Source organism: Macrobrachium rosenbergii, chromosome 8 (assembly GCF_040412425.1).
Source record: "Macrobrachium rosenbergii isolate ZJJX-2024 chromosome 8, ASM4041242v1, whole genome shotgun sequence".
Taxonomy (NCBI): Eukaryota; Metazoa; Arthropoda; class Malacostraca; order Decapoda; family Palaemonidae; genus Macrobrachium; species Macrobrachium rosenbergii.
This window is the reverse complement of record NC_089748.1, coordinates 43,578,699-43,593,637: the sequence shown is the minus strand read 5'-3', so window position 1 is coordinate 43,593,637 and position 14,939 is coordinate 43,578,699. Positions and strand designations below refer to the sequence as shown.

At 37.5% G+C, this 14,939-nt stretch overlaps 1 protein-coding gene across 3 annotated transcripts in view; it reads right to left on the bottom strand.

Moving 5' to 3' along the window:
• Positions 1-8,821: 8,821 nt before the first annotated feature.
• Positions 8,822-14,939, bottom strand: part of mib1 (mind bomb 1) — a 915,263-nt gene continuing 909,145 nt past the window's right edge. For all 3 annotated transcript variants that reach the window (XM_067107608.1, XM_067107609.1, XM_067107607.1), the window contains exons 15-20: positions 14,229-14,357; positions 12,790-12,980; positions 11,105-11,288; positions 10,011-10,176; positions 9,594-9,820; positions 8,822-9,397 (exon numbers count right to left, since the gene is read on the bottom strand). In XM_067107608.1, coding sequence (XP_066963709.1) covers positions 9,257-9,397; positions 9,594-9,820; positions 10,011-10,176; positions 11,105-11,288; positions 12,790-12,980; positions 14,229-14,357 — 1,038 coding nt within the window. In that variant the 3' untranslated portion in view covers positions 8,822-9,256. The remainder of the gene's footprint in view (positions 9,398-9,593; positions 9,821-10,010; positions 10,177-11,104; positions 11,289-12,789; positions 12,981-14,228; positions 14,358-14,939) is intronic.

The following is a 14,939-nucleotide window of genomic DNA, read 5'->3' as shown; positions in this document are numbered from 1 at the left end:
ATCATTTCTTGTAGTGGTATCTGTGTTAAACTTTGCATATGGTTATGAGTTCACCTCTATACATCTTCCACATGATTCACATGGCCTTTCTTGATTACTCTTTGCTGCCAAGGTAAATCGTAAGTTTTGTTTTGCTTAAACTGGTTTTCATTTCTTTCCTCTCCACTCTTACAAGAAATCTTGCAACTTCTTCCTCTTGATTCTGCATATAGCTGCTCACATGTCTTCCTTTTTGCACTCTACTTGCTGCCATATACCCTTATAATATCATTAAGTTTTAATTTCCTCTGCATGGTATTCCTTCTGTAGATGTATTATGTTGAAGGCCTCTTGTTAGCAATTCCTCAGCCTTTCCTCTTTTGGTTCAATTTTTACCAGATTCTAATATAACTATACAGTATATGGTATGCTCATCAATAACTCAAGCAGCATTTCAAAAATTTCTTGAGATTCCTGATGGTGCTGGGAATCTGACAATTTCCGTCATTCTAACAGCTCTTCTAACCTCTTGAGATGTCACTTTATACCCTGACATGAACATCTTCCTGAATCAGTCCACATTCTTTTCATCTTAAAGTTAAGTTATTGTCATAATATTTTGCTCCCTTCAAATCCATTTGCAGTCCTGAACATTTTTTTCTGGCTCTGCTGTGTTGAGATTTGGATGCTATTCTTGACAATTCAATCTTTAACTCCTTACTTACTTGTCTATCCTCTTGTCAGATCTTGAAGACACTCTTCTCTTGCAGCCTTCTTACATATATATTCCAATTACCATATCTCTCTTTGTACTGGTTATGCCTTTTTTTTTCACCTTTATTTGATGGTATATTTGCCCACACTTGTTCTCATTTTTCAGATTCCCAGTTTTTAACTGTACTTCCTCTCCTTCATAATTAACTCAGCTGGCAGCAGTCTTGTTGTGTATGCATGGCTTGCCTAGGACAGCAATATAATTTGATAACATGTATTTTACCATCATAAATTATATTGCCTGCTAACCTTTTCCAAAATGTTTTTTCTGGTGTCCTTAGTTTGTACACAGACCTCATGCATTTGCTCCCGCTGCACCAAATTTATACTGTACCACTGGTAATTGCTCATTTGCATCTAATCTTCTGTACACAGCATATGTTTACATTCCTCCTTCCCCTCATAATTCCAGCGCCCGACTAAAATTATGACATGGACAAGGAAGTGACATGAATTTAAAATATCTTGTGCAACTCCTTGGTGTGCAGTTATGACCTAATGACTCTTAACAATTCTACCAAAGATACCCTGCAATTATTAAGTATGTATTACTGTACTTTCCTTTAATATCCCAAAGGCCAAGGTAAGTAATACAGTTTGCATGAAAAGCACTACTAGCAGGATTTGGGTACCTAGATTGGCAAATAGTCCACAGATCGGGGGGTGAAGTGGGTTCAGCAGAAACTTGGTGGGGTAACAGAAACGACCATGGCAGAAAGAAGAAAAAGCCTGGACAAAATGCGTGTACCACATGATCTGCAATGATCATCCATGTTAGTGGAAAAAAAAAGGGGGGGGGAGTGTATAGAACTAACAGTAGTAACCATAACCCAGATACCTCTGTTCAACACCAGCAGCCTAAGAACGAAATTAGTCGTTTTACTCCTGTATCAAACCAATATACGAGGTTTGGGTCAAGAAAAGAAATATTGGATTTATTCCTTCTCAAGTGATACCATGCATAGTAGATTTGAATATGAAATCACAGGAAGGTAATAAGAATGGACAAATATAAACAGATTGAGACTTTTACTATGATGCTTTAGGGTAGAGCAGAATTGCAATAGAAATTGGAAAACTTGAAAAGGAAAAAGTCCATTACAGATACATGTATATTACTGTACTTTATAAACTTGTATAACATAGTAGATATTGTATAGAAACATAGCCTATATGAAAGATGTCGGGAGGAGGAATGGCCAGTACACAGGCTGCAGAGAGTTCAGAGAATAAATGAGGGGAGAAAAAGATGTAGGCTATTTTGCAGCCTGGAGCTTGAAACCTTATCCCAGTTACTAATGGTTAGAATCCTTCAACACACTGGGCTGAATGTGAACAGCAATGGCTCACAATGAGACCAGCAAAGCCAAGCAAGTGATCGCAAAATATTGTCTCATTTTGAATGTGCCAGCTAAGGAAATGGTGCATACAACCTCAATACATCACAGAAAGATACATATAACTTCTCAAGCAGAAGTTTGTATACTCAATAAAGTACAACGTATAAACGTATGGGAGAAGGTGCTCGAAGCAAGTCTAATAAAATAAAAAAATGTCTGTGAGAACATCACACAGAGTTAACGGGCATCAGCAACTATTTTTGCAGTTACATTTATACCAATAAATGCAATTAGGTGGTGCAAAAGCAGAGGGTGAAGAAAAGGCTTACAGAACGTGACAGTACTATCATAACACTAGACTGCACAGAGACAGTAGGAAGCACGATTTAGCAAAAGAAATTTTCATTAGTAGTGGAAGCAAGAGCCTACTTCCTTTTGGTAATTACTGAGGGCTTTTATTTTTAAATGTATAAAGCCTCCAGAAAGCAAGTCGTTTTCTGCAGGGTGCTGGACCTCCAATGCCACTGAGAAGGGCTTTGTGCCTGATTCATGGCATGCTTTGGTATAATAAAGTAAAATGACACATTCCTGAAGGAGGTAAGCCAAATTTTGGGGGTTAGGTAGTGGTTATCTCTTTTTGTAGTCAGATGGATAAGGCCCCATCACTTCTGTATCTCACCCAAAAGGGCATGCATCCAAATCCTGTAAATGGCAGATGCACACCCAAAAGATAGACACTTAAATCCTGGCCAGGTGCAATTATGTAAAACTACTTTGGGGTGAAAGGTATTTTTATGTGTACTGTATACATATAAAAAAAAAAAGTCTCAAATATATTAACGACAAAACTACAACCTATCACAGTGGAGATGGACTGATGTTAAGTACAAAGCCTGAATTAGATTTGTAGAGGTGTCCCTGAATGTAGATGCCCTATGAGCAATAAGATTTACAAAAAATTGTTAATAAAAAGACAGCCAAAAAAGCCTCATTCAGAAACAGGAGCAGACATCCTTGATGGATGTGAAGCCACTCCATCGCAGAAAGGAGGAAACCACATCAAAAGTGTAATACCTCATGAGCCAATACTGAAGACAAAGTATAACACAGTACCATACTGCTGAAGTCTCTTCAGTTGCCCTTGTGATAATAAAACATCACTGTTCCTAAAGAAGTCGCCTCTCAATATAAAATGGCTGTATGTGTATTTCCACTTACTGAGAACTGCAAATTAAACACTGCCAAAATGGCTTACTTCAAAGTTGAAAAGCACAGACATCCCGGACAGATGTGGTGAAGCTTTTTTGTCAAAAGAGAAAAGGGAACCACATCACGACAACAAAACCTGATGTGCTAATACTAAAGGTAACCTTCAAGAGAGTACTGCTGAGTTCTCAGCCACTCCAGTAATAAGAAACACTACTGGCCCTGGGAACAAAATGGCAGCAGGCCACTGGGATTTACCAGAGCCAGAGGAGTTAATCTACTTTACAAAACATTAACATTTCAATTTTCATCATTAAGATTTTTCCTTTCAATCCAGTTTTATTGTACTGACCTATCTACTGGAGTGTAATTCCACTGTAGTTTTAAACTGGCAACAGCTGTTTGTTAATGGTAAGAACAGCCATTGGCTACAGAATAAACTGAAATAGCAGCAATTTGTATGTGTTCCTTCAAAAACTTAGCCCTGAAGGTACAAATTAGTACATGAAATTGTCAAAAGTAGTAAATCCCACATTGCATTTAACAAATATTGCAAAGAAACTGCTGAAGAGCATGGTTAAATGAGGAAAATCATGGGAATCCTAAACAAAGGTGGAAAAACTACTTCACAGAAGGAAAGAGCTTGAAAATAAAACCTGATATGGTAGTGTCAAAGGCAACCTTCAGTAGAGTACTAATGAGGGTTTTAGATGCCCCAGCCAGAAGCCATACTTGCTTTGGCAGCTCTGAATGACCTCGTAGGTCCTAGCTCTAGGCCTAAATTTTATATTCCAGGTACAATCCTTGTGATGAGAAAAATCACTGTCCCTGGGGGATCCAAATATTTTGTAAATTTAACTCTGGAGGAGGTATGAAAACCTCTTGATTTCATATATTGGACATCAAAAGGCTGCAGTCCACTAAGAAAGAATCTCTTTTCAGAGTTGAAATATCCAGTCTTGTGCAGCTTCAAGAATTTGAACCCTTCTCTGAAATCTGTTGAAGTTCCATATTTTTTTTCTGTGAAATTTATGCTAATTTTCCCTTTTTGGATCTAATTTTTAATAATTTGTTTTTACTGTACTCATTTACATTTTAGACTGCATTGTAGATATTGTACAGCCTAATGACAGTCATATATTAATGGCTAAACAGCTGTCAGTTCATGGATAAATAAAAGTCAAAAACATTCAAACCACTCACAAAAACATGGGAAAATTTTCAATTCCAAGATGCAATGGTGGTTCAAAGTAAAATAATACCATAATTTGTTGTAAAATACATGAACCACTTATATTCAAACTGCACTGTTTTATTCCCATGCATTTCTGACCATTGGGCCTAAGGTTTGTGCAAGTACGAAACCAGGGCTTTTAAATGTGGATCCTAAATTGAGTGCATTGCACCGACTTGAATGGTAGTATTAAACAAATTAGCCTATAAGGACAGAGATGTCACGGCATTAGTAATGGGGACCCCTCCTAACATCACCTTCCATAGCCTGCTGACATAGGGCTCCAGGTCCTTACCTGGCAAACCTCCCCCATCTTAGAGTGCCATAAATCATTAAGGTTAAGTACAGAAAGCCACCTTGTCCTATTTTGGACACTGGATCACTTAGCATTAAAATAGAATATTCTTTACCATCTCAGTTATCCAAGTGAGTTTGGAGAGCTACTTAGCTAGAGGAGAGAGGAATTTATCAGTGGAAGGTACCAAGTGAGTTTGGAGAGCTACTTATCTAGAGGAGAGAGGAATTTATCAGTGGAAGGTATACAGGGCTTCCAGATGAAATTTAGGCTGTCCAGCCAAGCACTGGGGTGCTTTCAGTCATTCGGCACTTACAAAGCGAAAAGAGAGAGTTGGAGTGGTAGGACAGCATGATGAAGAATTCCAGAAAATAAAGGAAATGAGGACTGATGATCTAAAGGTGTAACTGAGAGAAAGCACCACAGTTGCACCAAGAAACAATAGTAATAGGATAACAAGACTGAGGAGAGAAAGCAGTAAAAGATGTAAATCAAAAGACTAAAGCCTCAATGCAGCTGAAGGGATTCTGCAAATATCTTAGGGCAATAACCACAGTGCATCAAGGTGCACTAATTGCACTACCTACTTTCAGGGATAAAGTTATTTTAGCTTTGATTTTGTAAATGAAATTAAGGTTAGGTTAGGTTAGATGTAGCTGGTCAGATCATTTGTTCACAAAATGAACGTCAGAAACAATAAAAGCACACGTAAAACAGGAAAATTCAAAGTCCAGAATAAAATTACGGTTTAAAGTGAAAGCTCATGTGAAGGAGACGGAAGCACCAAGATATCGTTTAATAATATAACTTTTTGACTGAAGAATACACAGGAGAGTGTATATAATGAACTGAAGGCGAGATAATTACCGAAATCTATCAAGCTTATGAGAAACTTATCATCTTTTGCTTGTTTTGATGTTCATCCTGGAGGGGCTGGTACTAAATATGGTACCCCACAGAGCTTCTGCCATGCTTAGTACCAGCCCTTTGGAAATTAAAAATAAGGTATTATTTCACTTATGGACATTAATTGCTTTCAACATAAAATATAGGTTTTTCTGTTGTATTATGATGTGATTTGAATGATTTTGGGGTTTATTTCCATCGCAAATGAATACTTATCCTTCCCCGGCAAATGATATACTGTATGTATATATCATTTGCCGGGGAGGGATAAGTATTCATTTGCGATGGAAATAAACCTCAAAATCATTCAAATCACATCATAATACAACAGAAAAACCTATATTTTATGTTGAAAGCAATTAATGTCCATAAGTAAAATAATACCAAAAATAAAAACATAGGCCTAAACATAAGGCTAAATTTTTCATGATCTCAGTATATTTCTCAGATTATCTCACCAATGCTGCATTAGACTACGTACACCCTTTTCTATGCAGTTTAACTAAAAAATTACATTACTAAACAGTACCTTTAAGCATCCCTCTCCTTTATAAAAAAAAAATGTTACCAAATTACCAAGCACCTTGGGCTAGTAGGCCTAGGTACCCTCTTGAGAAGAAATAGGCCTACCTTCAATAAAACTGTTTCGTTACTCTTTGAAAACCTGGAGTAACAGTATGCCAGGCCTATAGAGGCCTAAATACCTTTCCTTCTAAGTGAAGTCAGGTAGGCTAATAGGCCTAAGTATCTCTTTTAAAAGTCACCTGACGTTACTAACCTAGGATAAGCTATGTCTCCATCCTTTAGGCCTGCGCTTACATAAACTAGGATTGTCAGGTTACATCCAAACGAGAGTATATCAAAACTCGAAAATAACAGAAAGACAGCGATGTCTAAAGTATTAAAATCACCGGGGAGGCTTTTCTCATCATTTATGAAATGTTTACAAGGTGCAGAAGAACGTCAATGGGTGGGCCTAGACTCATAGCCTAGGCCTAGCTGAACCTATCCTATTAAACCAATTATCTCCATTAACTTAAGAGTTAAATATATCTAATTTGGGCAAAATTTCATTGAAATATAAATTACCTACCGGGAAAAGCTGGAGAAGTAACACTTTATGCAGTCAATTTGCAAGAAAACACTAAATTAAACACTAAGAAAAGGAAACTCGGTCTTTGTAGATGGCGCTGTAGTGCAGTTGCGTGTCCTTCTTCTTCTCTGTAAATGAAGGACGTCATTCTTCTTTACATTCCATCTCATGAAGATTTACCATAACTCAAATCGTATATGTTGGTGTCAGTAGCGCAGTTTCTTAATTTATTTTTTTTTTATTTTTCTAACAACTGATCTCTTCCTTCGGTTACTTCTTTCAAATGTAGACCATATTCTTTGGAAGCTCGAATTTCAATTCAGTGACCCTGTTGGCTTATTCAAGTATGAACAGACTTCATCTTCTGAATAATAACATCAAAGCGAAATTACTGAACAAAATATTATACTTTCCCAGTTTCGAGATGTCAGGTCTACTCTTCTATGTTTAAAATAACGAGTTAGTCACACTAGTTATATTCTGGAAGAACCTTGCTTGCATAGAGTGCAATGCATACGAGGTGATTTTGTATCTTTAAATAGGTGTCATTACTATAGCAATCCAACAGAAGTTTGTAATTTATAACAGACGAAACGAATCGTTTATATATACACACACACACACACACACACACACACATATATATATATATATATATATATATATATATATATATATATATATATATATATATATATATATATATATATATATATATTAGCAATACAAAAGAAGTAACGGAAAAGCTGCTGTCAGAAAATGGCCGATTGGTTACTGTACAAAAGGTGCTGGGGGCGGGGAGGGGGGGGGGGAGACACTGTACCACATTTGACAAACTGTCACAAAAAATGCTCAGGATTACATAATATCAAGTGACTGCAGATCATCGACTGCCTAAATGTATTAGAAGAACGAACATAATATAAAGTGAGTAGGAGATCATCGACTGCCTAAATGTGTTATAAGAACAAATGGGGAGGACAGGAAAGTAGAGAACAATGTTACAAGAAAAGGCAGCCCATTTCTGTTAGGTTGGGGACGCTTTGGACTATTTAAGCGGGAGTTGAGAAGACAGAAATATAAAGGGTAGCTACAGCACGAATGAACTGGAGAGACATAGCTGGACTTAAGGTAAAACGAAATGTTCCATTAGTGTGGATAGTAAAGATTTATAATTGGTACACAAGGTCAAACAGTAGAAACAATGGCACTGACAAGAAAAATTGAGAATCTTTTGAAAAGGTGTGACTATAGCCTGTTAAGATTCTTAGAGTACAGCGGAAAGTGACACTGCGATGTGTTGTTCAGAGCTTGGAAAACAGATTGGCATCTCAAAGAATGAGATAGTTTGGACATGTAATGAGTAAGGATGAGGAACAGTTAGACATAGAAAAACCATTCATATAGTAAATCAGATAAAAGAAATCTGCTGTTAGGCCCATAAAATCACTGAAAAGGGGGATATATAAAGGTTATACCTGATGTGGATGTGAATGTGAATTCATACAGAGAAAGAACAGGGCACAGGAGAGTGAGGATCAAGGTGTACTACCACTTCTTGTATCCATTCAACTTTTAGCATTGCAACTTGCTTCACAGAACTTGCATCTTGCCACAGGGTGACAAATTCAGTTATTTTCTTCTTGGAATTTATAACTGGAGGGGCACACCTCTCACACTTGGATCAAGCGTAGCCACACCATGCGACATTATGACTTCAGGAGACTGCACCTGCAACTCAGGAAATGTCAAGAGAAAAGGAAAATATTGTCTGTAGACTGAAGGACTAAATTGTTTGTTTTAGTCTACTTACCTGTAAGTCAAAGTTCGTAGCCCCTTTTTTTTGCAGAAGAAACAAAGGACTGGCACAATGTATTGAAAAGAAAAGGTTTTTACAAGAAGATAAAAAACCTGTCCTACTCACAGCTCTTTTGTAATAAATCTTCCCAAGCCTTAAACTTAATATCTTTAAGGGGATGAAAAAAATCAAGGTAAAATGCTGTAAATGTTTTATACGGTATAATATTACATTATCTTCTTGAAGGAATAACACCCCAATATTTATTTAATTTATGCCTGCCAAAACAAGTCCAGAATGTATAAATTGCCATGATATATGATTATTACAAAAAAAAAAAAATGTTTAAATGCTGCCTTAAAATGTAAAATGTAAGTAGGATGCATGATCTGCAAGGTATGTAATGTCGTCTACATATGATGCCAAAAATTAGAGAAGGAATGTGAAACACCTATCTAGTCCTGCACGATGATTATCATAAACTCTCTACATTCGTCATTGGCTGTTAGTTTTCATGTTGGAAAAAACATTATTGAATTCGTCACTGGCTGTTAGCTTTCATGTTGGAAAAAACATTATTGAATTCGTCACTGGCTGTTAGCTTTCATGTTGGAAAAAACATTATTAAAGTTCAAAAAACCAAGATACGCTTTTCGACGGGTTTTCGGCAGATTGGACACTCGTGCATTCGGTCTCCGCACATCTGGCAGGTTCCGTGGCCACAGAGGAAGATCATGTTCTTCAGACGGTCGAGGCAAACTGGACACATGGTCTGTTGGGAAAAACGAAAAGTTCACCATACTTGTTTCAATGACAGATTACAATATGCGTGATGAAAAGAGTGCTTCATACATGAAATGCCGGACAGAATACATATACAGGAATTAAAATATGTAGCTTGTTTCATAGAGAGAGAGAGAGAGAGAGAGAGAGAGAGAGAGAGAGAGAGAGAGAGAGAGAGAACTGACCTGTTCTTTGATATCGTGGAGCTGTTGCTGAAGTTTCTGGAGATCAGCTGATGACATGTCACGTGAGCCATTGTTCATAAGGGGTCCCGTAGGGCCAGGGACGACCACTCCAGGCGCTACTGTTGCGGCAGCGGCTGTCGCAGCATTATTGCTGCCACTACTGCTGCCTCCACCACTGCTGCTTGCGCTGTTATTGTTGGCACCGCTTGGAAGAATTGATGGTGGAGCTGGAATGTAGGATGAAACATATACTTCTGAAGAACTACAACAATTTTCTGCATGCAAAATAATCTGTTGAATAAACTCATCTGCTCAATATAACTGACTCACAAGAAACCTGGAGAAACCATAAGTCTACCAAGAACATGTCAGTTGAAACTATTAAAACTGATTTATTTTAGCTGATGCTTTACTCACCCTGCCCACCACAACAAACAATAAATGGGATATGCTTTTCGATGACTCCTCTACACTGGACACACTTCTTCATGAGCGAGGCACAATTGTCACATGCACACATATGGCCACAAGGCTGGAAGAGTACAGATGCTTGCTTGTCTGAACAAACAACGCATTCTTCAATCTGAAAACAGAGGAGAAAAATTACAATTTATTTTCAGATCTCTTAAGAAGTTATCATTCAGCTTAATCTTAAGGGGTTAATCACTAAATATAAAGCAAGAACTACTTTTGAAAAACAGGTAAACCAACTACAGTAGAGGTAAAGTAAGCAGGCAATACAAAAGTATAAAATCTGTACAAAATCTCTTGTTGAAGTTTGTGTTACAGGCATAATTTCATCTCTAATTACAACAAACACCAGCCTATTCACTTTGAAAAAATATTTACAGTTTCTGAATATTCAGAACCACTGTATGTTTACCAAGGCGGACAAAGAAAATCAGCAACAACCTTTTGAAAGGGAGTTATTTTGTATGATATAACATTACAGTTCTTCCCAATGGCTGGTGTATATTCATCCCAGCTGTCAAACAGAACAGGATGAACTGATTACAACACACCAAAATGACCTGATCCAGCAAGACAGTACATACTGCAGGTGTGCACTGATTTTCACAGGATGGGAGTTCCTGAGACCCATCAATTACACACACAAAAAAAGTTGGCCTTCCCAAAATCTTAGCGTTTGGTCATTACAAGTTCATTATGCATCAGCAGTACCCTATTAATCAACATTAGCAGTTCCTGAAGCAATGCAAGTTGTACTAAGTAAAAGAAAATTAAGCTAAACCAAAATAACATGGAGGAGCTTAATGTTTGTAAGTGATACAAACTAGATAAAAAATATGTGTAAAATCTCCATTGCAGATATTTTTATGAATTTTAGTCCTAACCAACAAAAAACGGAACGAAAGAGACTCAAGATAATGTAGGAAATGAGTGTACAAATACAGTCCTGTACGACAATTTATAGTAATGAGTTTTATAAGACTGTAAATGAGAGTGGCATGATGACACCTTGCATCAAGAAAGAGAACCTAAAGACCTACCTTTGTTCTAGACTGCACAGGCTCTTTACACATAAGACACTTCTTGACTCTAGGCGAGCATATAGAACAGGTGGCTATGTGGCCACACGGACCGAAAAGCGTATCACGTTTTGTATCTGAGCACACCATGCACTCCTCGAGGCTTTCTTCGGCACAAACCTCTAGAGCACCCATTTCTCCTGAGCTGCAACAGAATTGGACAGGATTTCAAAAATCTGGCAGGCATGTGTCAGCATCTGAAGGGAAAGATTTTATCTCTAGATGTCCCTAGTGTGAAAGCTGAATCACAGAATGCGCGCAAATATTAAATAACGTCAGCTCCATTTTACATTGAAAATACCAAAATGATCAGGTTACGTTCAGCAGATTATATACCAACAGTCCCAAGTCATGGGATTATGAGTGGATTTCACGAAATCTGAAAAAGGTAAATCGCAGACATCTTGAGTCCAAGGCATAAGAAAAATAAAGTACTGTTAACAATTCTCTAGTTTCAATGGCCACTTGCAAACAACTGGTTATTTACTAAGAGTAGACATATATAATGATGTCATGACAAAATAACTGCCAAAAGTTAGAACAAAAATCTCTGGGGATTATTTTTTGGGATAAAAACTATTACGTTTGAAGGTGAACTGGTAGCGGTTACAAGAGAGTCAGAAATGATCCTTATCTAACCAAAACCTTTAAATAATAACCTAAGAAGCAAAGTAAGAAGAGTTAATTAATTTCTTTAGAATATATTGAAGATGTCTGTACTGTTTATATGATCAACAAAATGTCCTGTTCATTAAATATGATTTGTTTATTTACAACAATAACACCTTTCTCAGGACACAGAGCCACGTATACAGTAAGAGTACTAAACATGATATTTTGATGCCAGGGTTTCCTTTAGCAGTTTCAGGCGTGAAATGAGTTCCCCCACTCTTTCCTGCTTCTCTGTCTTGTACACTTTTAGAGTGCATTCCCATCTGGTCCTAGTTTTCATTTAGGGAATTCCCCCACGATTTCCTGATTCCCTTAGTGGTCTTCATAATGCCAATTCTGTATCTACTATACTGTACTGCTCTTCTGAACAATTGTCACTTCTTTCTTGTCACATGTTCAGACAGTTTCAGTCTTTGAGATTTTGGTCTGTTTTTCAGTCCCTGGACCCAACATCTCTCTGCAACTTCCTCCTTGACAATGCGATCTTTCAACTGCTCTCCTTCTACGAACCGCAGCCTTTTCTAGTAAACATATCTCTTAAAAACTGTAATTTTTTTATGTGCCCAAATCTCCATTGCATAGCCATTAAACATGGATCACTACTACTTTTGCTATACAGCATTCACTGATGGGATGGTCTTACTGGCCAATAGTCTGGTAATCTCATTCCACTACAAACTGGCTGGGGAGACTATTTCTTTTTTTAATATCAACTTCAAAATCCATTATGCTACCAAGTTAAAAGAATTGTTCTACCTCCTCTAAATCCTGGCCTTCCACCACAATATGGAACTCCCTTTTAGTTCAGCTAGTTATTCTCTTAAATTTAAAATCCCCAAAAAATCCCTTCTAAGGCTCACATAGGCGCACCCAGACACAGTAGAAAAAAAAATGTTAACTTAGCACTGTAATTAGTTAACAATAAACGCCATGATTCACAGAATTCTCCATTTAATTAACGAAACCAAACTTACCACGACTTATCTTTGTAGCACTTCGTAAGGGCTTTGCACAAGTTCGGATCAGGGCAGAGGTCGAGCGGAGTTTGGCCTTTTTTGTTCTTAATATTGAGGTCGGCTCCGTGGGCTGCCAAAAGGCACGCTATGGAAGCTGGGCTCTTTTTGTCGACTCCTTGAGTTCCCAGACCCATCAGCAGTTGCGGGGACTGAAATAATAATAATAATAATAATAATAATAATAATAATAATAATAATAATAATAATAATAATAATAATAATAATACAAGGTAATGCAAAGGGGAATAAAACGAGAGAGACAGAAATATCGAGAAAAAGTGGAGAGGGACTGAATGTGCACGTTAGTAAATGGGACAGAAATGATTAGGAACTGTAAGGGCTGTAATAAAAGAATTTACAAATCATGTATATTACAGTATCATTACTCAAACTGAGTGACCATCAATATGAATAAGTGTAAAAGGTCATTAACTTGCAAAGTATACTTCTGCGTAACAGAATGCCCAGACAAAACAAAAGAGAAAAAGAGAACAAATGAATATATAGAGAGTATATATATATATATATATATATATATACATACATATATATATATATATATATATAGCAGACATCTCAAAGAACTAAAGAGTCTGTGCAGTACACGTCCTTTGCAGTCAGGAATATTGGCATTAACAACATTCACAGGACAGAATAAAATATAAAATATATTTTAACTACACAAATTACATCAGAGGCTTTAAACAATCAAACTTTATAAGTTATTCAAGCAAGTAGCAAATAGTATAAATACTATTTGAGTGATGCAATTTTTAAAACTGGGATAGCTCTGAACTATAACTGCAAATTATACTGCAACGTAGAAACTCAAGCGAGTGGCCTGTGTCAGAGATCTTACTCTAAAAACGACTCTACAATATACAAGTAGCTTTCTGTAAAGTGCATAAACAAGGCCACCGAAAATAGATCTATCTTTCGGTGGTCTCGGTGTAATGCTGTACGAGCCGCGGCCCATGAAACTCTCAGCCGGCTGTGGTGGCCTGTGTTGCTGCGTTGCCAGAAGCACGATTAAGGTTAACTTTAACCTTTAATAAAATAAAAACTACTAAGGCTAGAGGGCTGCAATTTGGTATGTTTGATGACTGGAGGGTGGATGATCAACATACCAATTTGCAGCCCTCTAGCCTCCATAGTTTTTAAGATCTGACGGCGGACAGAAAAAGTGTGGACTGAAAAAAGTGCGGACAGAATAAAGTGCGGACGGACAAACAAAGCCGGCACAAAAGTCTTCTTTTACACAAAACTAAAAATGGGTATATTTAGGGACCTTGTCACTGTTGTGATCATAAGACTACAGTTTGCCAACATGCATCACGAACAGTTTCGTAAAAGTGAAGAAAATTTTCTTCCACTCAGTTTACAGAGAAGGAGCTCACCTTTCCGACATCTTGCATGTCCTGCAGCTGCCTCAACTGAGACAGGGTATGGTGTCTCAGTGCTTCGTGCAGTGGAGTGTCGCCATCTTTGTCTGCTAGGTTGAGGTTTGCACCCTCTCGAACCAGGAGCTGGAATGCACGATTTACTTACTGATCAGGTGTATCTTGGTAGGAATAGGAATATAAGATTAGGAATATAAAGTTTAGGCCAAAGGACTAGCTCTGGGACCTACAAGGTCGTTCAGAGATGAAGGGGAAATTAAGAGCAAAGATTTTAAAGGCGTAACAGGAGGAAGACCTCGCAGTTACACAATCAAACAGCTGTTAGGAGAGGGTTGAGGAAAGTAAAATGGAGGAAAAAGAACGTGAACGGAGGTGCAGTAAGAGGTATGGAAGAGGCTGCAGCTACGGGTCGAAGGGACGCTGCAAAGAACCTAAAGTAGTGCCTACATTAAGTCCTCCCCCTTACGGTGATTATATACTGACGTCAAACAAAATACATTTTCTTTTTATCCTAAAGGCTTGATATATACACACTTATATAGATATATATTGCACGAAAAATAACATTCAAGTCTCTTAGGACTGGAAATTTCTGAGGTATGTCCGAAGCATTTAAGAATTTGACTAGCTTGGGGCAACCATGCAAAAAAGTGCTGCGATCAGTCTGGAATTTTTGAATTTAAACTTTTCTATATTTTATCAAGGTGT